This window comes from Homarus americanus, unplaced genomic scaffold (genome assembly GCF_018991925.1).
Source record: "Homarus americanus isolate GMGI-L3 unplaced genomic scaffold, GMGI_Hamer_2.0 scaffold16430, whole genome shotgun sequence".
In the NCBI taxonomy this organism is placed as follows: Eukaryota; Metazoa; Arthropoda; class Malacostraca; order Decapoda; family Nephropidae; genus Homarus; species Homarus americanus.
Window position 1 is genome coordinate 7883218 of NW_024729259.1, and position 25338 is coordinate 7908555.

The following is a 25338-nucleotide window of genomic DNA, read 5'->3' on the forward strand; positions in this document are numbered from 1 at the left end:
TTCAGGTTTGGGGAATTCCCTAATCGCGGTTATCTTCTGTGGTAGGGGTTGTATGCCACTTGGCGAGACTCTGTGACCGAGGAAATCGATGGCCGAGGTTCCAAAGACGCACTTAGCAGGATGAACTTTCATGTTGTTGTTCTGCAGGCGTTGGAGAAGGAGTTGTAGGTGGTGGCGGTGCTCGGCAGGCGTCGAAGATGCGACGAGGATGTCGTCAATGTAGACGGTGACAAAATCGAGGTCGCGAAGCATATGGTCCATGAACCTCTGGAAAGTCTGTGCTGCATTGCGTAAGCCAAAACTCATGAAAGTGTACTCGAAGAGTCCGAACAGAGTGGTGATGGCTGTCTTCTGGGTATCTGCCGGTGCTACTGGGATCTGGTGGAAAGCACGCTCCAAGTCGATCTTCGAGAAGATAGTCTTGCCATGAAGTTTGTGGTGAAAGTCCGGGACATGCGGAATAGGGTACCTGTCAGGTTTGGTGACGAGATTCAGGGCTCTGTAGTCGCCACACACCCTCCACTCGCCGGGTGTTCGCTTAGGAACCATGTGAAGAGGCGATGCCCAGGGACTCCTTGAAGGGCGAATGATGCCGTCTTGCAGTAGTTTGTTGAATTCTACTTTGGCTGTGTACAGGAGCTCAGGGCGCAGGCGGCGAGGGCGTGAAAAGACTGGTGGTCCTTTGGTTTCGATGTGGTGGAAAATTCCCGACGTAGGTGGTGGGGGTAGGGAGACTCGGGGTGAGAAAAGCTCCTTGAATTCGTCGAGCAGGGAGGAGAACTCGTTGGAAGGCGCAAGACAGGTGATAGCGTCCGTGTGTCTGGCACGAGAACCCTGGATCTTGCGTGCTGTAGGCTCATGAATGAGGCATAGATGACTTGGTTTGACGTCGAGCTTGTGGAAGGTGAGGAAGTCGAAACCAAGGATGGGGTGAGACACGTCTGCTATCACGAATAACCAACGCAGAGTCTTGGGCAGACCGAGGTCTAAGGCGAGGGTGCGTACGCCGTAGGAGGCGATGGAGGTACCGTTGGCAGCGAACAGGTCATACGAGGGTTGCTTTGACTTGTCTCGTAGTGAGGGAGGGATGAGGCTGACCGATGAACCGGTGCCGATGAGGAACTTCTTGCTGGAGGTGCGGTCGGTGACGCGCAGTAATGAGACGCCTGGAGGGACGGAGGCTGAGGCGTCTACCAGCCTCCGGTGTTGCCGTTTCCCGAATAGGTGCAATAGGGCTCACAGTTTCGAGCATTGCGGCCGAAAGTCTGGTGATACCAGCAAAGGGTAAATTTGCTGTGCTGGGGGTTGGCTGCTGTGTGTCGGAACTTGTAGGGCGTAGTGTGTGAGTCAGGAACCAGCGCAGCAGCGGGTATGGAGGAGCAGAACTGCTCAATGGTGTCCATCCTGCGGTTCAAAATTTGCAACAGGTCCTTGATGTCTTGTGAGGTATTGCTCGGCTGAGGGGTGTTGACCCGGCTTACAAGTTCGATGGTAGGTACTGGTGTGACCGTGGAGGCAAGGGGTGCAGCAGTGCACTCGTTAAAAATTCTATCTGCCGCGGTTGCATATAGTTCCGGTGTCGTAGAATAATGTACTGCGGACAGGATGTTGCGTACTTCTGTGGGTAGCTTTTGTGTGTGAAGCTGGCGCTCCTCTCAGAGCAGCCAGGTCAACTGTTATGTTGGCCCATACCAACCCCCTCCCCTGAACCCTCCTCCCCACCGGAATATCAACATGTTCTGCCAGAAGTTACTATTTCATTTGGAAAAGGAGTGGAACCAGTGTTAAACAGAGGTGAACAGTGGTGAACAGTGCTTAAGTCAGTGAGAACAACTCAACAGTAACAGTGGTACCCAAGTTGACCTTCACACAGTGAGGTCCCAGGTACCCAGTGATAACGTGAGACCCAACAGCCAGCGATGTGTTAATCCGTCTACGATAGGAAGGCCTGGAACCACACCTCACTCATATAACACCGTCTGTGAGGGAATTACTACACCACGTGAGGCCCCTCATAACACCATATGTGAAGGAGTTACTACACCACGTGAGGCCCCTCATAACACCACCTGTGAGGGAATTACTACACCACGTGAGGCCCCTCATAACACCATCTGTGAGGGAATTACTACACCACGTGAGGCCCCTCATAACACCATCTGTGAGGGAATTACTACACCACGTGAGGCCCCTCATAACACCATCTGTGAGGGAATTACTACACCACGTGAGGCCCCTCATAACACCATCTGTGAGGGAATTACTACACCACGTGAGGCCCCTCATAACACCATCTGTGAGGGAACTACTACACCACGTGAGGTCCCTCCTAATACCATCTGGGAGGGAGTTACTACACTACGTTTTTGCTGTTCAACACCTACATTAATCTGTATGTTCACTGTATGTTCCTTTACCTTTCTCTAATGAAGGCTTTTGTTAAACCACCAATGTATGTAATAAGTCATTTATGTCCAATGTATATTTTCAGCCTTCCGGCTGCAGAACTTTTTCAATAAACCGTTAATTATTATTATTATTTATTATTAGGATAGAGTCGGGGAGTCTGTCTGTGTGACGGGAGTTCAGCCGACACATCTCTTCCCGGAGACGTCCCGGGGTTGAGTTCCCGAGGGAGGTAGAGGATAGATCTTGCAGGAGATTGGGGCTGGTCTGTTGATAACACGTCTTCAAGGCAGCCCGCAGGGTAGCGAATTTGTTGTGATCTGGAGGGTTGGAAATGGTTTGGGAGACCCGCGTGGCCACTTCCGTGGGCAAGGCACAGAGCAGGGCGCAATACTTTTGCCCGTCGGTCGCTCGTGAGCCGGCGAGGGCTGCTTCCACATGGTCAAGCCAGTCCTCGACGTTGTGGTTGAAAGTCGGCAGAGAGATCCGTCCGTCCTCCATCCTGTGTGAGTGCTTATCTCCGGGAGTCACCATTGTAGGGGTATCGAGATATTAATGTTGTCTAGCACTCAGGATGGAAGGAAACTCTAATGTGGTTTTCTTGTATAATATATAAGTTATATGAAGACAGTCTGGTGCTGGAGATGCCGTGTGGTGGGGAGCTGCTCAGTAGAAGACGTTCGGTGAGTAGCGTGTTGAAGGAGGTAGATGTGCAGGAGCTTCGTTAGAGAAGATGTTGCCTGTTGCTGGCCTCCTGGTTGAATAAATGTTAACAGCTAGGAGCTTGCTGGAGGAGGTGTTGCTTGTTCAGGAAAATGGGCAGAATGAATCTCAATGGAGAGACAGAGCTTATATACCCAGCAGCCGCTATGAGTCATGTTGGGAAAACGGCAACGGCACGTTGGAATGTGATAGCAGGTGGTGGCGGTGCTACGCAGTTTGTAGGGGAGACGTCCACTACACACTTGTCACCTTACACCGACAGTGATGCATCAGTAAGACGCTTACCACTCGCCTTTTGTTCACTATCATAAACTTTAGATGAAATATTCCCCTGAATTTTAAACAAGCAACTGACCGTCTTGCAGAAGAAGATTAACTTTAAACTATTTTGTTTTGGGTCGTGAAAAGTAACATACAGTATATCGGCTCGGTGAAAATCCTTTGTTCCTCTGGCTTCCAACATACATAAGTATTATCATGAGATCGTTTTTCTTGTCACATTTTGCTGGAAGAGACGTAATAAATTGGACTTTTCATAAATATATAATATACAACACATATTATGAAATATACGGCAGACTTGAATCGTTGGCAGCTTCCTGAGGCCAAAAATTGGTGTACAGACGTCTTGTGATAAATCTACTGTAGGTTCAGTAGCTAACTCTGCCTGGTGAACACTTTTACGATCAGCTAAATTAAGTAAAGACAAAATCCAGTTGAATGGCCAGTAGTCTACAAGGTTAAAACAAATATTCAGTATATATATATATATATATATATATATATATATATATATATATATATATATATATATATATATATATATATATATATATACCCAACTAGTATTCAGTTTGACACATACTAATTAAGCAGATTAAGTTTGATGAGTTTGTCTTGTGAGGCGTTGCGATAAGAGAATCTAGATTATATAAGAATTTAAACGACAAAACAAAGTGATGATAATTACACTACAATAGCAAAATGGAGTTACTACGTGGCCTATTATGGTATCAGGCTCTTAGATAAAAACACTAACCTAAAGCAATTTTACGACAAAATCTAAAACCCCCAAAAATCTTAAGTTTAGAGACAAACAAAGGATAATTTATGAGTTATAGAAAACTTATTTTTTTATTAAAAAAATAGTTGCTATTTCCTGCAAGTCAACAAAAAGTTGGCAAGGGTTGAATGCGATACTTACTGTTACCGCCACAGTAAGATAAGCTAGAAGAGAGAGAAAGAGAGGGATAACCATAATAAGATAAACTTGGCGAGAGAGAGAGAAGGGATGAGATAAGAGATATAGTGTTGACAACGAATTTGCTGACCAATCTGCTGAGGTGTTTCAATACGAAAACACATGGCCCTCGCCTCCGGGCTGAGATTGCCCTCGAGGGTAGTCTACTGATTTCTACAGGACAGACAACACGTTGGTTCAGACCACTAGACCCTAAAACGTGAGTGATCGTGAAGTATTAGAATCTGCTAAGAAACTCTAAATAACTTTAATAAGTATATTTGTGTACTGCAATTTGATCATATTATACCAATTGTCTCCTGTATCAATAGTTATAACATGCGAGTTATATTTAAGATGTTAACAGGCTATGTACTGTATATTGATTGTATTATTCATATGATGTGTCCTGAGATAACAGCATTTGTTATATGAGAAATGTTCTTTAACAGGTTTTGACCGAATTATATGGTACGCGTCAACGTTGAGGGTTTATTTCTCCAGCAACAAACCAATAACACTCCTATGAGCGTTAACACTTACTATATGATGGTTTTCATATGAAATATAATAATTAATGATGGCGTATTCCAGTCTTGGCAAATTCAGGGTCGGACGTAAATTTGGTTTTAAGGAAAGCTTCACGTTGTCATTTGTGAGGTGAAAATTAACACTCAAATGAAAAATGCATCGAACATTACTGTACTGTTACATACGCTATTAGATCATGGAAAACGTTATTTTCTCCTGTACAAGAACGAAAAACTGAAATGCCAAACTTGTACGAGTACCTAAAAATTGGTGCTTTTAGTACCAAGTACAATACAGTGTATCACCCCATGCCTGACCTCAAGTAATCTATTCTGATGGATCCCTACATGCCCAGGACAAGAGCGGCAAATGCAGTTGTCATGACGGCTTTTGTGCTCTCCAAGTGGGCGCAAGTTTCTGACATACTTGCATTGGTTGTACGTGACTTCCTCTAATCCCTCACGTCGTTCTCCTCCTTTCAGCCTGATTGTAGTTATGTTGGTGCATAAAGCCAGACACGTGTAGGCCCTAACTACATACTTATGAGGAAGGGAATCCAGCGGAAGTTACTTGAGTATCGTCACATAGATCTATGAATACTTGACAACACAGATGAACTAACCAAACATGCTACCTCTAAGGAGACTGTTGACTATGATTTGGGCCTGCCCAACAAAACTCTTCTGGCAATAATACGCAAACAAATAAAATGCTTAAAACATCCGAACTGAGAGACAGGCCCAAATGGACCCACAGCCCAAGCAAGATAAGGTAATCATAATGTAACGAGAAAAACACATATACAAGTATATGGCACAAAAAAAAAACACTAGTTAAACATACACAAGTAGTAAATGTGTAGAAATGACTGACCACGCAAATACGTGTCTTAAAAAAACTGACTTTTTTTAACACTTATTTCACTCTATATAGACCATGTAACTTACAAATAAAGAAAATATAATATAGAACTATAAAATAAGAAAACTGAAGAGCATGGGTGTGTATGTGTGGGAAGTGAACGTGTGTGGAGGCTTAGCCAAGGCCTTGCCTATAAACTACGTCGCCGACTCGCCAACCCAGCCGCCTAGTATATTGTTACTTGTAATGAAACTAAGATTTGTGGGAAAAAATATAACAATACTCTACTGTGGCTTCGAAATAAAGAAAATGTAATATAACACTAAAATAAGACAATTAATGAAGAGCATCGGTGGCGACTGTAAAATATGGGAAGCGAATGTGTGTTGAGGTTGGTGGCTACATTCCCTCCCGATGTGACGTCACGGCATACACATGTCTGAGTCAGTTGTGACTGCCTGAACTTTGCGTCATTCAGAAAAAAAAACAAAAAAATAATATATATATATATATATATATATATATATATATATATATATATATATATATATATATATATATATATATATATATATATATATATATGGATCATATGAAGATCCTCCCCCCCAAACCTACTTGGGGGGAGGATCTTCATATGATCTAGCCTGGGGGGGGAGGATCTTCATATGATCAAGCCCAGTCGCGCTCATCTGAAGATCCACCCCCCCTAACCTAACCAAACCAAACCTCCCCCCCCAAACCTACTTGGGGGGGAGGATCTTCATATGATCTAGCCTGGGGGGAGGATCTTCAGTTGGATACTTTGGGGGGGAAGATCCGTCTGGTAAAGGCCAGACGGATGAGTGGGGACTGGTAAAGGCCAAATGGGTGGGTGGGGGACTGGTAAAGGCCAAATGGGTGGGTGGGGACTGGTAGAGGCCAAATGGGTGGGTGGGGGACTGGTAAAGGCCAGACGGGGTGGGTGGGGACTGGTAAATGCCAAATGGGTGGGTGGGGGAAAAGGTCAAATGGGTGGGTGGGGGACTGGTAAAGGCCAGACGGGTGGGTGGGGGACTGGTAAATGCCAAATGGGTGGGTGGGGGACTGGTAAAGGCCAAATGGGTGGGTGGGGGACTGGTAGAGGCCAAGTGGATGGGAGGGGGACTGGTAGAGGCCAAGTGGATGGGAGGGGGACTGGTAGAGGCCAGACGGGTGGGTGGGGGACTAGTTGTTCCGGTGGAATTTAGGTACAACCAGTGATTATTAGGTTACATTAAATATTTTTAGAGGAAATGTTCGAACTTAACCAGTTTTAAGCGACCCTCACACGGTCAATATTTATTGACAATATTATATTGTCAATATTTTAATTACTGACAACCGCCACCTCACACGTTTAATATTTCGGACAAACTTGTCAGTCTGTACCAAGGAGGCCTAGAAGGAGTCCTGACGAAAATTTTTGCTCCTAAAGCTTGGGTAGCTGTGATCTTGGCTTTTGCATTCGACAATCTACCTGAAAAACGGAAGCAAGGGGTACTTTGATCGCCAAGAAAGCTCAGTTCTTCTAAAGAACAGCATGTTGGTTCATAAACTTCATCCATCCCACGGCCTGATCGCTTGGAAGCCTGGATTTTCTTGAGCTCCTTCCTATTTGTCCTCAGTGAATGGATCTTCGTTTTGACATCCTCACGGATCGTATCTTCATTTCCTTGAAAGTAATCAACAACTCCTCATAGCTGATTTTTTCTTTCATTTGTTCATGTAATCCTTTGAAGTAACATCCCACAACACTGGTAATTATCTGTATGTATGGATGAATCGTAGTAACACATCCAGAGTGTCACTTTGTTTGGGCAGTTGGCCCACTGCCGCTATCAGAAAGACCGGAAGATGTGTGAATCCAGGAAAAAGGTAAAAAAAAAAGTCAGAGAAAACATGGCACAGAAAAATCTAACCTAACTTAACCTACGTGCACTGCGATCATGTATATATTGTGCTGTCAATGTGTACAAGTCGTGTGACTTTTTTCTTGTGACTTTATTTCCGTTCACCAGATGTGCACGCCATGGACGACCGTTACAAACTGGTTCTTTATTGACATTTGACAATACTAACCTCCCACTGTCAATAAATATTGACAATATCAGAAATATTTTGAAACTCATCAATCCAGTTTCCATCAATATTTTGTATTGTCAATACCTTCAATCTTATCCACACACGATCAATCTTATTGTCAATAAATATTGACCGTGTGAGGTCAAAATTTACAGTATATTCGACTTGCCCAGACCTGCCAACTTCAAGGACTCGGAACAACCAACTTTCTCGTGTTTTGGAATTGCTGTTACTAAAAAGTTATGGTCGATAGACGATTGAACAGGGGTATAACTGTGTATGTTTCCTTTATTTGAGTGGCATTAGAGAAGACGAGGATTATCTATGATTCTATGGGATGCTCCCCCTTTCTCTTCCTCCCTCCAGTAAGTGGAAAAACAGCGCTGGGTGTATGAAAGTCTTATACGAGTCAAGGTTCTATCTGGAGCATTGAGTGGGGGTTAGGTGTTGTTATTGTAGCAGGGGGTGTAGTGGGTGTGGGCTGGGGTGTTGTGGGCCGGGGGCTTAGTGGGGTTGAGGGTGTAGTGGGTGTGACCTTTTTAATAGTATTGTGTTTGTTCAAGTTATCATGGTGGAAACAGTGGTGGATGTGGTATATGTGTTGGTGGTGGTAGTGTGTGGTGGTAGTGTTGTGTGGTGGTGGTAGTGTTGTGTGGCAGATGTGGTGGTAGATGTGTGGTGGTGGTGGTAGTAGTAGTGATAGTGTGTGGTGGTGGTAGCGTTGTGGATGTGTTGGTGGTGATAGTGGTAGTGTTGTGTGGTGAATGTGTTGGTGGTAGCGTTGTGGATGTGTTGGTGGTGATAGTGGTAGTGTTGTGTGGTGAATGTGTTGGTGGTAGCGTTGTGGATGTGTTGGTGGTGATAGTGGTAGTGTTGTGTGGTGAATGTGTTGGTGGTAGCGTTGTGGATGTGTTGGTGGTGATAGTGGTAGTGTTGTGTGGTGAATGTGTTGGTGGTAATGTTGTGTGGTGGTGGTGATAATGGCTATGAACCTTGTGTCACCTACAAGCTACAGGTACAGTAACTGTATATTTTCAGCCTTCTGGCTGCCAAGCTCTTTCAATAAACCGTTAATTATTATTATTATTATTATTATTATTACATTACGAGCTGCAGATACATTACTTCATTATCTTGGGGCAGGTGATGGTGCGGGCAGTGAACCTGCGGGTGGTGGTCACGTGGTCGGTGGCGGCGACGCTGCTGGTGCTGGTGGGACTAGCCATGAGACACAACAACAACCAGGTGGAAGGTAACTTTTTGAGGACCGCCGCCAGACCCCTTGACGCCCTTCAGCGTGTACCACCAGAGCCTCTGGCCGAGCCTCGCCAACAAGTGAGTACAGTAGTCTCCTTCACGCTACTTTACAAGTCTATTCACGCATTATAACGTCTCCCAATACTTTGCAAAGGGAACACTACACTTTCCAAGCTTAATTGATCTATCGACTAAGCTCTACCCACTTTTTATAGCCTAGTAATTGAGAAGCTGTGGTGCAGGTCATTTGCTTGTTTGTTCACACCGCCATATTGGCTAGTTTATCTCCAGAATATTCCTTATCTTTTTCATACTGTGTTGTGATCTCTTTGGGTGTAAGTAGCAGGGTAGTCTACAACTTCCTTGACTGTAAAGGATTTGCATTCTCGTAGGAACTATGTGATAAATGGTTAACTATACGAGTATTTCTAGCACAACAGGTGTAAAAAAATGTTTACGGGCATAACGATATTCGTGTAGATCGCGTAAATACACCTATTACAACACCGTTTTCCTCACCTGTGTGAGACGTCGCACATCAAGAAGTGCTGATGTGCTTCGTTTTATAAAATGGCACATTTGACGATTTACCAAATAAATAATATAAACTTGGGGGAAAATTAAATTTCTACTTATCAATTTATACAAGTAAAGTTGCCAAACGGCAAGTTTTATGAGTTTACTAATTTTTATGCAGTCAATACGATGTTTGCGCCTTATTTCTCCTGTTCGGCGGCTCATAACGGGAAATAATGTCAGTCATTTGGCCAAGCACTCAAGCATTCATAATTTAGTAGCCCACCCGGTGCATTAAATGTATCCTTCTACACGTACAAAATTTGTGGTCGTCGTTGGATGATCGTCATACTTAATTCCGAGTGACAGCAAAGATGTAGTAGTAGAAGTAGTAACAATAATGGTGGTTGTGTTGATGGTAGTAGGTAGTGGTGGTGATCTTCAGGTGGTAGTGGTGGTGATCGTGGTAACAGTGGTAGTGATTCTGGTAAGATGGATGGAGTGGTGGTAGTGACTAGTGGTATTTGTAATGATGGTAGTGAGGTGATGTTGGTGGTAGAGGTGGTGCTTCCTCCCGCCCGCCTCACAATTATGTAAATAGTGCCGGGAAGCCGTACGTGATAACTTCATCTTACCCTCCTCCCCCATGCCTCTCCCCACCCCATCCTAATGCCTCTTCCAGCGCCATCCTCATGCCTCTCCCCAACCCACCCACATGCCTCTTCCCGCCCCACCCTCATAGCTCTCCACGACCCACCCACATGCCTCTCCCCGCCCCACCCTCATGGTTCTCCACGACCCACCCACATGTCTCTTCCCGCCCCACCCCATAAATTTTCCCATCTGCCCCAACATCTTTGCCGGCATGAAGGGGAGTGAGTGTCTGCACGGGGAGGGGGAGTCAAGGTCATTAATGCGGGCACTTGGAACAGAAAGTTTTTAGAGGGGGATCGGTGGTAGAAGCGGTACCGTTCTTACCTCCCAAGCGAGATGAGATGTCACGGGTTCGATTCCCGGGCAGGTGGAAGTTGTTTGGACTTACTTCCTAGCCCCCATTAGTCCCTGTTCACCTAGCAGTAAAGTAGGTACCTGTTGTAAGTCGAAAGTTGCGAATTCGTATTCAGGGAAAGTTGTTGGAGCTTCCAATAACTTGATGACATAAACCACTGACTCTTCAGGCTTCTACGCCCTTAACTCATGAGACATAAAGGCAAGCATGAACTTAGTATGCTTCCCTGTTGGGCGCTGTAAACGCTTCTGCGCTTCATCTTACACAAGGATGTAGGGGGGTGCCCCCCCAAAAAAAAAGTTTTTAGATTCAGATTTGCCTCACGCTATTTTTTTTAAGGATATCCTCTTACGGCAAGCGCGGAAGTATTACAGCGTCCAATAGGAAAGCACCCTGGGTTTACGCTTGCCTTAGATCAGGGGTGTCAAACATGCGGCCCGACACACTCTTGCATGCGGCCCGCTGCCCATTTGCTGCTCCAGCCTTACCTTGAGGAGCTAAAACTAAATAGTGAGTGAATCCCTCAGCTGAATAAAATAGTCTGCGGTTTCCTAGAACAATATACTCAATCAACATCACCAATGAGTTCCAGAGTGATTCTGTGTTGAGGAACAAGTTTTCGAATGTTGATGTTGGCACATTTTATCAATATTTTGGACCAAATTATCCCAGGATTAAATGTTTTGCCTCAAAGATTATGTCAATGTTCGGAAGTACATATGTCTGTGAACAACTCTTTTCTGTGATGAACTTGAACAAGTCTCGGCTTCGGTCTCAAATTACTGATGCGCACCTTAATTCAATACTGAAGGTTGCTACAGCTCAGTCGTTAGTGTCAAACTTTGATGCACTGGTCCATACCAAGAGGTGTCAATTATCAGGAAGCAGCAGTAGCAAACAATAAGATTGATCAGGGTAAGTAAACACTTGATGTGTTTGTTCTTAAGGGTTTTGCACGAGCGCAGACTAAATCCACCTTTCTTATTTTGTCGTACTATTCACCTAAGAGGTGATTGTGAAGTGCTCATAATTATGTTACTTGGCTCGCATACTGTGTACTCGTATTAAATCTGGCCCGCCTTGGCAAATGAGTTTGACACCCCTGCCTTAGATGATGGGTGGGCATGAGTGCCTTGAGGGGCCATTGGTTTTATTAGCACTAAGTTACGTGTAGTGAATGAATGTGTGCACTGTACAATATGGGAGGGGTGGGGATGTAACAATTACAGCAGCTGTGACGACAGTGAAAATAGCAGAGCAACAGTAACATCGATAACAGTGAAAACAGGAAACGTAACATTAACAACGAAGGCAACAGTGAATAACAGCAAAGGCAACAGTAACAGCAGCAAAAACAACAGTAGCGACATGTTATAGTAACAATAAGAAGCATATCAACTAACAACCAGTGACAGCTATCGGTTCTAGCAAAAGCAACAACAGCAGTCAGCATCATTAAGAAAATGCTGTCATTAGTGCACGTATTTCTTCGGTATCGATTCATAACCTGCCGAGTCCTACACTATGCCAAATTTTATCTGTTTATGCTTCGAGTATGATCAACTGCTAGACAAATTTTCACTGGAATCAGTTAAACTATTCTTAAACGTATTATTAACTGACTTAGCTGCACCGATAACTCCTGTAAAATGTATTCAGTATTTGTGACTGGTTGAACAACTCCAGTATCTGTGCTGTAGGTCAATTAAAAGTTCTTTCAGAATGGGTAAGTGGATGAATCACTCAGGACCTGCAGTCATAAAAGTTGGCTGACAGCTACTTTTTTTTTATCACTACAATATTATTCATTTTTAGAGAAGGCCATCCGAACTTTACCAAACGTAATTTAAAGATTTTAGTGAAGTTTTTTGGTAGGCTAGCTTTATTCGTGTCGTCTAAAAAGTAAAGTAGGGCGTGTTCTTGTTCATGGAATTTCTGGTTAAGTTAGTGAGACTTATGCCTGCCTTTTCTGGCAAACTGATTGACGGTGTTTTTCCCTGTAAGGAAGTTTCTCAAATATTTATCATCATATACTATGCCAGGCACACATCCCCTCCGAATTCCTGACTGCCCTTGCGTCAACATTTATCACTGTTTGCCTCTTTCGGAACTTTCATAGCGAGTAAGGTGAAGCCAGAAGCAAACACATTAAAACTCTTGAGTGAAACACCTAAAACCTGAAATGTAATGAAAACTCCTTTGAATGGAATACTATTCCTGATTGCAATACAAACTAACCATAAATAATGACATTATATACAGTAATACCTGTAAACTGGTCAACCGTATACAAGTAGCCTACAACACAGTACCTAATGCTAACGAACATTATACTGTAATCACATTTTTCATTAATTCCGTAGATGACTGTCTGTCGGTTAATATATGAATATGAAATATTGTGTATTGAACCATCTTTGTCACTTTTCATGGTGGTCAGTTTTGTTTACCTACGGTCAGTTGGACGCAGATGTATCCTGCGTCTTGAGACACTTCGTTGTTTCTCTTCCCAGCCATCTTTTGTCCTTCCTTCTCCTGGATAGAATTGAGACCCAGACAGTCATGGAGTGTTCTCACCGTAAAGTCAAAGGCATTATTGAGCTCTTACTGTACCACCAATTAATGATTATCAGTCACTCAACACCAAGACCCGTTACTTCCTCACGCTCCCCGCTTGTCAGCTCTTGTTGCTGGGTATTTTATACGAAACCATTTACATTTAATTTAGATTTAAACATGTAACACCGCGAAGTTTTTGGCTGACGTGTATTTAAATATCAACACATATAACACATAAAATAATAAAAATTCAACACTACGTTTTAATTATAATAAATTATCAACACGTGTCAGTTATCATTAACTTTAAACATATTTTTTTTAATCATCAAAAACAATCATCGCATCAAACAAGAAAACGTTTATTACCAGAAGCTTTTAACAGTGTTTTAATTATCCCAGGGGCGGATCCAGGAGTTGTGGGTGAGATAACATGGCGAGCACAGCGACCCCACCCATTTTTTTTGTGGGGGGTGGGGGGGTCAAAGCCCCCAGATTTTTTTTTATCAGATCAATATCATGGGCATTTTGAGGCGCATGTGTACTTGATATTAGGAGATATTCTGAGATCAATAGTAATTACTTATTATTACACAAAAACGCCTGAGTACAATACTGCATTAAAGAAAAGGTATTGGATTTTCTGATGAAAAGGGGGTGTAGGGGTATCGAGATATTAATGTTGTCTAGCACTCAGGATGGATGGAAACTCTAATGTGGTTTTCTTGTATAATATATAAGTTATATGAGAGACAGTCTGGTGCTGGAGATGCCGTCTGGTGAGGGGCTGCTCAGTAGAAGACGTTCGGTGAGTAGCGTGTTGTAGGAGGTAGATGTCAGGAGCTTCGTAAGAGAAGATGTTGCCTGTTGCTGGCCTCCTGATTGAATGAATGCTGGACAGCTAGGAGCTTGTTGGAGGAGATGTTGCTTGTTCAGGAAAATGGGCAGAATGAGAGCTGGTTGGTGAGGAAGCTCAGAGAAGGACATGCTCGCTGGCGGGAGCGAGGACCGCCAGGCAGGCGAGGAGAAGCGAGGGGCCGCCAGGCAGCGGCGGAGGAGGAGGTGTTGCTTGTTGAGGAAGAATGGTCAGAATGAATCTCAATGGAGAGACAGAGCTTATATACCCAGCAGCAGCCGCTATGAGTCATGTTGGGAAAACCCAGAAAGTCGCCGGTGACTGGTTCCGTTGCTAAGATACGGTAACATCTGGTTGGTTGCTAGGGAAGGCGGCACATTGGAATGCGATACGCAGTTTGTTGGGGAGACGTCCACTACAATACTCCCCCTTCCCTCCAGGCGGTGTAGGAGAATTGTTGTCTGTAGAGTTGCTTAGCACATGTGAGGCAGACCGGGCGGTGCATGCCTCATGTGAGACAACGGCGATGGCGTGATGAGCCGATCACTGAAATACAACTGTCTAGATACACACTATCTGTGGGAGAAGGGAGAAAAAGGGTGTGTGGAGGCGATGATTGGTGTGCTTCCCTCACGACAGGTACAGGGTCGTCAGATGCGCCTGCTGGGGTGTGTGTGGGCCTGGGTCAGGAGCAGGGGCTGCGTCAGCAGAAGCGGATTAGGGCTCGTGAGAGCAGCTGGGTCCACGACAGCAGCAGGGTGCAGGACATTAGCAGGGAGTACCTGAGGGAGAAAAGAGGGGGTGTGGAGGCGATGGATGTTGTGTGCTTCCCTCACGGCAGGTACTGAGTCGTCAGATGCGCCTGCTGGGGTGTGTGGGCCTGGGTCAGCGTCTGAGGCAGGACGGGTGTGCTGGGGTCGTAGGATGTGGTGCTTGGGGCAGGAAGAGGAGCCGGTGTCTGCTTGAAGACTGGGAGCGTGATCAGTGTCTCCTCCATCCTGTGTGAGTGCTAATCTCCGGGGTCACCATTGTAGGGGTATCGAGATATTAATGTTGTCTAGCACTCAGGATGGATGGAAACTCTAATGTGGTTTTCTTGTATAATATATAAGTTATATGAGAGACAGTCTGGTGCTGGAGATGCCGTCTGGTGAGGGGCTGCAGGCAACACTGCCTCAAAGTAGCTGCATAGGAGGTAGGGATGTCAGGAGGCCATAGAGAAGATGTTAAGTTCTCTGTTGTCATTCTGATTGAATGAATGCTGGAGTAGATGTTGCTTTGTTCAGGAAAATGGGGCAGAATGAGAGCTGGTTGGTGAGGAAGCTCGAGAAGGAGAGCGCACTGCTGGCGGGAGCGAGACCGCCAGGCAGGCGTAGGAGAGAGAGCGAGGGCCGCCAGCAAAGCAGGAGGTGAGTGAGGTGTTGCTTGTTGAAGAATGGTCAGAATGAATTCAGAGAGACAGAGCTAGATATACCCGAAAGAAGAAATGCTATGAGCCTATGTTGGGAAAACCCAGAAAAAATGGCCGGTGACTTGTCTGCTATGTTATACAACAGACTGCTGGTTGCTAGAAGGCGGCATTATTGGAATGTCGCGATACGAGTTTAGAGACGGCTCATCATAATACCCCCTTCCTCCAGCATGGTAGTAGGAGAATTGTTGTTCACAGAGTTGCTTAGCATGTGAGGCAGAGACCGGGCGTGCATGCCTCATGTGAGACAACGGCGATGGCGTGATGAGCCGACGCTGAATGCCCAGATACACACACCATTCAGAGAAGGGAGAAAAGGGTGTGTGGAGGCGATGATTGGTGTGCTTCCTCACGACAGGTACAGGGTCGTCAGATGCCTGCTGCTGGTGTGTGTGTGGCCTGGGTCAGGCAGGGCTGCGTCAGCAGAAGCGGATTTGGGCTCGAGAGCAGCTAACCACTTCCACAGCAGCAGGGTGCAGGGACATTAGCAGGGAGGCACCTGAGGGCAGTGCAAGAGGGGTGTGGAGGCGATGGATGTACAGGTGCTTTCCCCACTGCAGGTACTGAGCCAGATGCGCCAAGCGGGGTGGCCTGGGTCAGCCTGAGGCAGGACGTGGTGTGCTGGGGTCGTAGGATGGTGCTTGTTAGCAGGAAGAGAGCCGGTGTCTGCTTGAAGATCAGAGCTGCGATCAAGTGTCTCTCCTCCATCCTGTGTGAGTGCTAACTTCCGGGGTCACCATTAGGGGTATCGAGATATATTAATGTTGTTCAGGGCACTCAGGATGATGAACTCAATGTGTTTTCTTTGTATAATAATATATGTTATATGAGAGACAATTGCGCTGAGATGCCGTCTGGTGAGAGGGGCTGCCGTGAAGACGCTCGGTGAGTGCTGCAAGTTGTAGGAGGTAGATGTCAGGAGTCATAGGAGATGTTGCCTGCTGGGGCTGCTGGCCTCCCTGATTGAATGAATGCTGGAGGGAGAGGAGGTGTTGCGTGTTCAGGAAGATGGGCCAGAATGTGAGTTGGTTGGTGAGGAAGCTCAGAGAAGGACAGCTGGTGGGTCGCCATGCTCGCTGGCGGGAGTGAGGACCGCCAGGCAGGCGAGGAGAAGCGAAGGCCGCCAGGCAGCGGCAGAGGAGGTGTTGCTTGTTCAAGAAGAATGGTCAGAATGAATCTCAATGGAGAGACAGAGCTTATATACCCAGCAGCAGCCGCTATGAGTCATGTTGGGAAAACCCAGAAAGTCGCCGGTGACTGGTTCCGTTGCTAAGATACGGTAACATCTGGTTGGTTGCTAGGGAAGGCGGCACATTGGAATGCGATACGCAGTTTGTAGGGGAGACGTCCACTACAGGGGTCTGGACCCCCTTGGATCCGCCCCTGCCTTCAACACACAGTTTTAGTTGTCATAAACCTTCAACACATTTTAATTGTCATAATCATTCAAGCGACATTTTTTAACTTCATACTCATTAGACAAACAAAATTTCAAGTATCATAAGCTATCAACATAGATCTCATTGAGATTAGGAACCCCTGTTTATTTCACCTGATGATTAAATACCCCCATGCTAACCTAATCTTACTTGTTAATTTAGACCCTCACTAGTGGGAATTCACATGAGTCAAAACATTGAAACTTATAGAGATCACACAGAACATTGAAGAATGGTTGTACCTGTACTGTATGTAGCAAGTACCAGTGTTATTGTGGACTGGTCGAGTGGTCGGGCGTCTAGTGACATAGCCATTAGCCAACACAGCACAAATTTAAAAAGACAGACTTTCAAAAAAAAAAAAAGTTCACTTCCTGTTCAGGGGCAGATCCAGAGGTGTAATTAGGAAGTTACAAGCCATGCTGGGGGAGGGGGGATCCGGATGCTTTCTCATGGACCCCAAACGACCAAAAAATTTAAGAGCTCTGAATTTGGTGGTTGCTGAAGATATCTTACTCAAGATTGGGATGTGGATTTGAAAAACAAATATGCTGTACAATGGGAGCACAAAACCATTGAGCAAAGTCATACCATTTGGTGGTGCACCTTCATATACCTGTACAATATGTATATATTTTTGTATCCTAAGTCTGAATATCCATTTTTTCAGGATGTTGTGGAAGGTAATAATAACAGAGTTGGTAGTGGGAAGCGGTGTGATAGTGAGAAGTGGGTGGAAGGTTTACCGCCACTCTATATTATCACCCCTACCTACCCCAGGGCAGAGCAGGTGCCAGAGCTCACACGCACTGGCCAGACGCTCATGCATGTTAACAATGTGGTATGGATTGTTTCCGAGGATGCTGCCGTGGCTACTAAGGCTGTGGTCCAATACCTTAACGAGTCAATTCTCAACACTATTTACCTCCGTGGTATGTATGCACACGTGTTCACTCTTTTTTCATCCTTACTGTGAATAATGAATCTTCGCAATTATCTTCTTTTATTTCAAGTAACATGGTATAATTGATGTTGGTAAACATTGTGTATGTGTTTGAGATTGCCTGAGCAATTTTCTTATTCACACAGTCTCAGTACAGTACAGTAGAATGTATCAAGATCTATTAAAAAAATACTGTACAGTAATTACAGTATGATATTGCCATGTTGGGCAATTGTGTATTAATCGAGTAGAATCTGTATTGTGCTAATATTACTGTGAATTATGTCGGTATAAATTCAGATTGTACATTACATTTCATCCTCAGTTCAGATGCCAGTAAAATACAAAAAAGTAAAAAATAAGCCACGAGGAGTAGCCAACCGTATGGCAGGACTAAACTGGATTCGTGAACACGCCAAGGATGGAGTCTTGTATTTTGCAGATGATGACAACACGTACGACATTCGCATCTTTCAGCAGGTCAGTTTTTTATATAAGTATCTTACTGTCATCATGTGTTAATTATGTTCTGATGACTATAATGTATTCATGTTAAAGAGGACATTGAGATGTTCTTACTTGTGTTTATGATGTTGGTATTATTTTAAAAAGTACTATTGTATGACCAGCTGTGTCTTTTTGCGGTGTTGTGAATGAAATGTGACCACCTGTTATGCACAACAAACTTGGAAGTCTGATTGGAAGGGTGTAACATACTGATTAGGTTGAAAAGTAGCTACCATTATGATATCATTGGTTGCCACCCAGCACCTTTAATGGATACCAATACTATACTATATAGTGCAGATTTAATTGATACTAGCGAAAGACATAACATGTATTGTTTTTGAGCATACTGGTGCTTGTCCTACTTCGGTTCTGTGCTCCTCATATATTGTAAATAAATAAAATATACTGTACTGCTGTGTATACACTATACTTTAGTCACCAAGAGATGCTGTTGTCTTGGGCTTGTGATGCAGGCAGGCCACATGGTGATATGTTGATGCAGGTTGGCCTACCTTTGTTCTGTACCATTTATTGTACTATAACAGGTGTTACTGTCACTTTCCTCTCCCTCCAAGCTCAGTACAGGAGTATTTGTTTTAAGTATTATAATACATTTTCATTCACATTTTTCCTTATAGATGAGATGGACTCGTAAAGTATCAATGTTTCCAGTCGGATTGGTAACAAAACTTGGAGTTTCCACACCTATTGTCAAAGAAGGAAAAGTGGTTGGTTTCTATGATGGCTGGATAGCCAAGCGAAAGTTCCCTGTGGACATGGCTGGGTTTGCTGTTAATGTGCAATACCTTTTGGAGAGACCCTTAGCTTCTATGCCCTATAAAGTTGGCTATGAAGAAGATGGCTTTATGAAGAGTCTGGGTATTAAAGCATCAGAAATAGAGCCACTTGCATTTAACTGCACAAAGGTAAGATTTATTTTCCTTATTTTCTTTAAGACTGTATCACATTCACTTAAATTTGTTTTAATATGAAATTAAACATCAAATTTTAGACACTCATCTATGATAAATAAGCGAAGGTAACAGGTTCTAGGAAACAAAAGTAATTGGTCTTGTAATTTTAGTTGCTTCCTACAAAGTAAAAGTTTAAACAAGAAAGCAGCATAATTGTTCCTGTTTCCCACAATTTGTGGGGTAGCATTCCCTCGGGCAAGATGTGCTTTTTTAGCACAGGGTTTTGACATGAAGAATGGCCAGTTCAGTACACACCATAAACAAGGACCACTGACAAGGGAGGTTGCAAGAGACCATGCAGCATGGAGAGCTGCCATCAGGTAACCATGGCTAACATATGTAAGCATGGAAAATGACTGTAAAACATTGATGATGACTGTACTAATACTGCCTGGCCATGGAATAAAGACCCATTATTTCTTGAATTGAGAGTCCAGAAAAGAAAGAGGTGAAATAAATTCAGGAGGCAGCCTTGAGATACAGCAACATTTTCCAACATTAGTTGCAGCACTTATTTGTTTCACCATTTTCTCAATGTACACCACAGTAAAGAAATTTTCTCCTGTTACAAGTCTCATTTTGGAGTGATAGCACTGTCAATGAAGTACATGCATTCCATGACACCATATCGTTGTCAGAAACTTCATTACCATGGGTAAAATAATGTCGGAGACATTGGTAGGTGTTCCAGGACTTCAGAAGAGGGCTACAATAGGAAATCATTGAACACAAATAAAACTGAAAGTATTAAGTACAGTATGCATAAAGAAAAAACTACTTGCTAGAACTATTTTAAATAAGATGATAAAACAATAACTCTGCTATTGACTTTTCTCAGCTACCTCTGAGAGCTTCATTCTCAGAGGATATGTGAGCAAAGGATTTACTGTAGTACATAAAAATAAAGTATTATAAGGAAATATTGCAGGAATCTTATGATGGAACAATTGTACAGTATACCCCCAAAAAAAATATTGGGGTATATTTACCTACGTTTGCAGTTCCATAACTTAAATACTGTATACTTTTTGTTTGTCTTGGAATGCTTTTAAGGTCAGAGACAACTTTTCAGTACAATACAGTAAATTACAGTATTTGATAACCAAAAATTTGGGGACTGATAACCTTCTGTAAAATGGATAGTTATACAAAGTGAATATTATTATTATGAGCATGTACCATCGTACCAGTACAGGTACTTTGTCAGTTTGGTTATAGTACAGTACAGCTAGACCCCGACTTACGACGGGGTTAGGGACCCAAATCCAGGTCGTAAGTCCGACATAGATAATTTTTTTTTTTTTTTTTTTAATAAAAAATCTACAATGAAATACAGTACAGTAAAAGTAATGAATAATGAGGAATGGATACAGTACAGTGAAAGTAATAAATAATAAGGAATGGATACAGTGTGACTGAGCACTTACCTTTAATGTAGTCAGCTGAATGCACATGGGGCCCCCATAATTTTCTAATTATACATGGAGACTACATTAACTGGAAACGTTTCGGTATAGAAAATGCGTGTCATTTGAAAAAAAAATAAATAAAAAAAATAATAAAATATCTGCGGCGGTCGTAAGTCCCGACGGTCGTAAGTCGTAGCAGTCGTAAGTCGGGGTCTAGCTGTATTAGCTTCTGCAAATATCTGTACATTGATTACTTCATGTAATCAAGCCTACAACTAAGCTTTTAATGTACTTTTACTGTATCATTCTCCTACATTCACCATATAACTTACTCCTCAAACTAACCTGGGTAAATAGACTCCACAGTTACGGAGCCAGTTGCCTGATTGTCAGATTTCTCCACATTTACTTGCATGCAATATTTGGAAAATTAAATATTAGAAAAAATATACTCTATTCTTAAATTACATATTTAGAATGACCAAGTCTTTCAAAAATAGATTATTTAATAAAATAGAATTTGCTAAACAGATACTTCACTGCGTGATATACCACTTGTCAGTTTATTATTCATTTTTGTATAACAATATAAGTTCACCCACATTTTCTAGTTCTCTTGTTGACTTAATAATTACTCACAATCATTATGATCCACAGATATGGGTGTGGCATACACAGACAAAGAAGAATGAACCTGCTATACCAGTTAATCGAACGAGAGCTACTTTTGGTTCTAACCTTGACATCATTAGTGAACAATTGTGGAGGGGCACTGGAACTAATTCATAGAAAAGACAAGAAATGATATACTGTACAGTACTGTACTGTACTGTACAGTACAGTACAGGGTAATTGAAAAAAATTAAGAAGGGAATAAAAACAATAAGGAGGAGTATTTGCTAAAATGCCAAAAATTTATGCAAGACTTCACATAATCCTTGCTAAACCATGGTTATTTAAGCATCACCCATATTTTTGCTTTCTTGTATTGTTTTAGTTAGGAATCCATGACCTTACCATATAGCCAAAAGATTCCAGGAATACCCCAGTTATCGCAAAGGATGCATTCCTAAAAGTCATTGTAAATAACGAATTTGCAACTTTCACCACATATTTATTTTTATATACAGTACACTCATTATCCAAGGCTATTGGAGACCAGGGTCACATGTATACATGTGGTGTCTGAGGTCTCCAACCCTATTCTCTCCTCCCACAATCTGTGGGCTAACTACTGCACATGTAAGAAATGTTTATTCTTTTTTATGTTTTTTACCTTATGATTATCTTTTTTTTTTTTTTTTTTTTCCCACCTTCTGTATGTGCCCACCCGGGCACAGATCACTGACCCACATCGGGGCCTGGGGGGCGAAAATGTAATAATAATAATAATACGTAATACAAAAAGCAGGTTATGCTTTGCAAACATTGAATATGGGTGTTAAAATATCAATTGCAGGCGAGATGGATTGCAAATAGCGAGGTATTCCTGTATTGTAGAAGTACAGCATATACTCTATCCTTTCTATTTGACATCCCTTTCACAACCTTCTGACAGTTCAGCTCATCTTTTCCCCAGAAGGGAAGTCTTCCTCCAGATCATATAAATTGCATTTTTCATATTATTTATTATAAATAAAGAAAATATTGTATTGATATTTATTGATATAGGAAGGTAAAAATTAAACCCATTTATCACTGGGAAATATTTGTTATTAAAAGCTCTTGCTAAACAATCTGCTTTATCACTATCTTCCTCCCCACTGTTGTACAGTAAATATTTGCGTAGTTCATGTTGACACATTCATCACTTCGGAAAATAGCTTTACTAAATCCCTTGCATTTAATATGACCTATTTGTTTGACTTTATAACCTTATATGAAATATTTTTGAAAGCTGCATCATTGGAACTGAAGAGAGTTTTGGAATAGGGCTCATTAACCTGCCTTAGTAATGAAGATTTATATATAAGAAATTTCCAATAGAAACCATGTAGTACACATAGTCCCTGACCTGCAAAGGTTTAGTTTATGAAAATCTGATGAGTGTTCACACCATGTAAACAAAGCGGCAGGAATTTAGGATAACTCGGTAACTCATAAGGGGTTGACCGTGGGATTTTTATTTTTTTGGAGATTGGAAATCATTATATATTACCGCATTAATATATTTATTATAGATGTTGACTTAGCGTTTCATACCTCACACTTGTTTCAAATTATTAATGGACAGTACTGTACTGTATTGCATGTACAGTAGTACTACACTGGTATTTCACTTAACTGGTATTATATTTATTATTGGTTTATAATCATTGTGTACACCAAAAAATACTAATTTAAAATTTATTTGTCATATAATTAGATATATGTTTTGTGGAAGTATATTTTTCTGTAGGAATGTACTACTATCGCAAATTTTATAATGGGAGTCTATGGGGAATTGTCATTCAATTTACAAAACTAATTAAATATTAAAGGGTTCTGTTCCCGAATGTCTGTAAATATATGAGGTGCTCCAAACCACAATCTGTAGAGCACCAAAAATAAGAAACAGAAAAAAATGCATAACTTTTGAACCAATATTTTATATATATATATATATATTTTTTTTTGCTATTACAGATTATCATTCCTTTAAAAAAAATATGTAAAACTCCTGTTAACCATTAGCTTCAATAAATCCCCACAACATTATTAAAAAAAATGCATTATCAAAGACAGGAATAAGAATAAAGAGGAAGGCAAAAACAATAGTCAACACTCACAATCTGCTCCCTGACTCACCCATGGGATAGAGAAAGGCTGAGGGAATGTAGTGGTGTAAATAAATAGCTTTTGGGCAGACTGGTGCTTGGGAAGTCGTAGTCTGGAGTGTCTTGTATAAACTTCATTTTAGGTAATACTAAAACATGAAATAGCTACTGCTTTAAGGACTTCATTATGAAAAAATTAGCCATAAACACACTGAGAAAACTGCCTCGAGTCCAAAGTGTTACTAGCCTCAGGCCCTACGGGTTGAGTGTGTTGTTGACTGTGATATGGTTTTCTCTTATGATTTTAAAATTACTTTTTAAGAATATTTTTGTGTTTGAAAGAAAACAGAAATTAAATAGTATACAAATGTGAATTTTTCTATATGGGAAAAATTCAGTACATTTAATGAGTTATCAATTAAAATGTTCAAGTGCCACAGTGTGACATAATAATAGTGGACAGTATTTCATGTTGTTATACAAGTACTGTACAGGATATAGTGCTTCAGCAAATTACTTGTATTAGCCACCTAGGGGCATGGTAGATACAGTAGTATTAAAATGCCCCTGGCAAGGACTGCACAACAGTAGGGATGAAATGGTTTTGAAAATTTGTTTTATGTAGGTAAAATACCTTAAGTTATTGTATACATTGCAGTAATATGTGTACCATAGTTTTGTTTTTGTTTTTTATAAATTGAACCACCATGTTCATTTGACTGGCAGAAAACAGTGTTACTGCTTGTGCTGGTAGTTGTCTATGTTCCACTTGTCATACTGTGGTGCAAGTTGATTACTCCCAATCTGGGTTTTGAAATTGCTAAATCTCGTTCACAAGTTGCTTTTATATTAATGTATAATAAAGATTATTTGACTAAGATAATTTAGTATTATGAATATACAGTAGATATGGTCTATTTTCAGCTATCAAGTAATATTATTTTTGTATGATCTTATAAAATGTTTTATTTTTGTAAATCACATTGTACTGTGATTTAATGCATTTGAAGAGAGTACTGTATCATAAATTTGTGTACAGGTAATGGATATATATTTAGCTATACAGTACAGTATGTTTAAGGATCTGGATAAAACAAATTATAATTTTGGCAATTGCTGTAGAACAGTATTTGTTTTGATGACTTGGAAAATGTTCATTCATTTTACAGCCGTAAGTAGTTGCTTCCTATAATTTTTTATGATGATTTTTGGCATTTTTGTGGATACTCTGGATGTACCTACTAAAGTATTTAACAAATTTTTGCTCAAAATATTAAAAAATTTGTTTGTTAAAATCTCAATACTGTACAGTATATACAGGTTGACAACCCATTATCCGAAAACCGAAAAGCTCTAAAAACCTTAAGTTTATTGTGGGGCCCTTTTTTTTTTTTTTTTTTGAAAACAGGAATTATTAGCCCACCCAGGCACAGATCACTGATCCACATCGGGGCCTGGGGAGCGAAAATGTAATAGTAATAATAATAATAATAATAATAATAATAATAATAATAATAATAATAATTATTCATAGTAAATAAAATGTTTAATAAAAATACACCAAAATAAAATAATAATGATTACAATAATAAGAATAATAATAATAAAATATAATAATAAAATTAATAAAAATAATAATAACAATAATACTGTAATAATAAAATAATAATACAGTAAAGAAATACAAGAATGAAAAAAAGATCAAAAGTGAGAAACACGACCTAGACCTATGAATTACAGTGACCCCTCGGTTAACGAACTCAATCCGTTCCAGA

At 41.7% G+C, this 25338-nt stretch overlaps 1 protein-coding gene across 3 annotated transcripts in view; it reads left to right on the forward strand.

The window, feature by feature from the left end:
• The window catches only part of LOC121866509 (galactosylgalactosylxylosylprotein 3-beta-glucuronosyltransferase P-like), a 34769-nt gene extending 10326 nt beyond the window's left edge, over nt 1–24443 (forward strand). For 2 of the 3 annotated variants that reach the window (XM_042366261.1, XM_042366259.1), the window contains exons 2-6: nt 9008–9199; nt 17642–17903; nt 18240–18394; nt 19063–19350; nt 21465–24443. In XM_042366261.1, the coding sequence (XP_042222195.1) occupies nt 9011–9199; nt 17642–17903; nt 18240–18394; nt 19063–19350; nt 21465–21596 (1026 nt within the window). In that variant the 5' untranslated portion in view covers nt 9008–9010 and the 3' untranslated portion in view covers nt 21597–24443. Of the gene's footprint in view, nt 1–9007; nt 9200–17641; nt 17904–18239; nt 18395–19062; nt 19351–19582; nt 19719–21464 lie in introns of all 3 variants that reach the window. The other variant, XR_006088991.1, reaches the window with a different exon arrangement.
• Nucleotides 24444–25338: the final 895 nt, after the last annotated feature.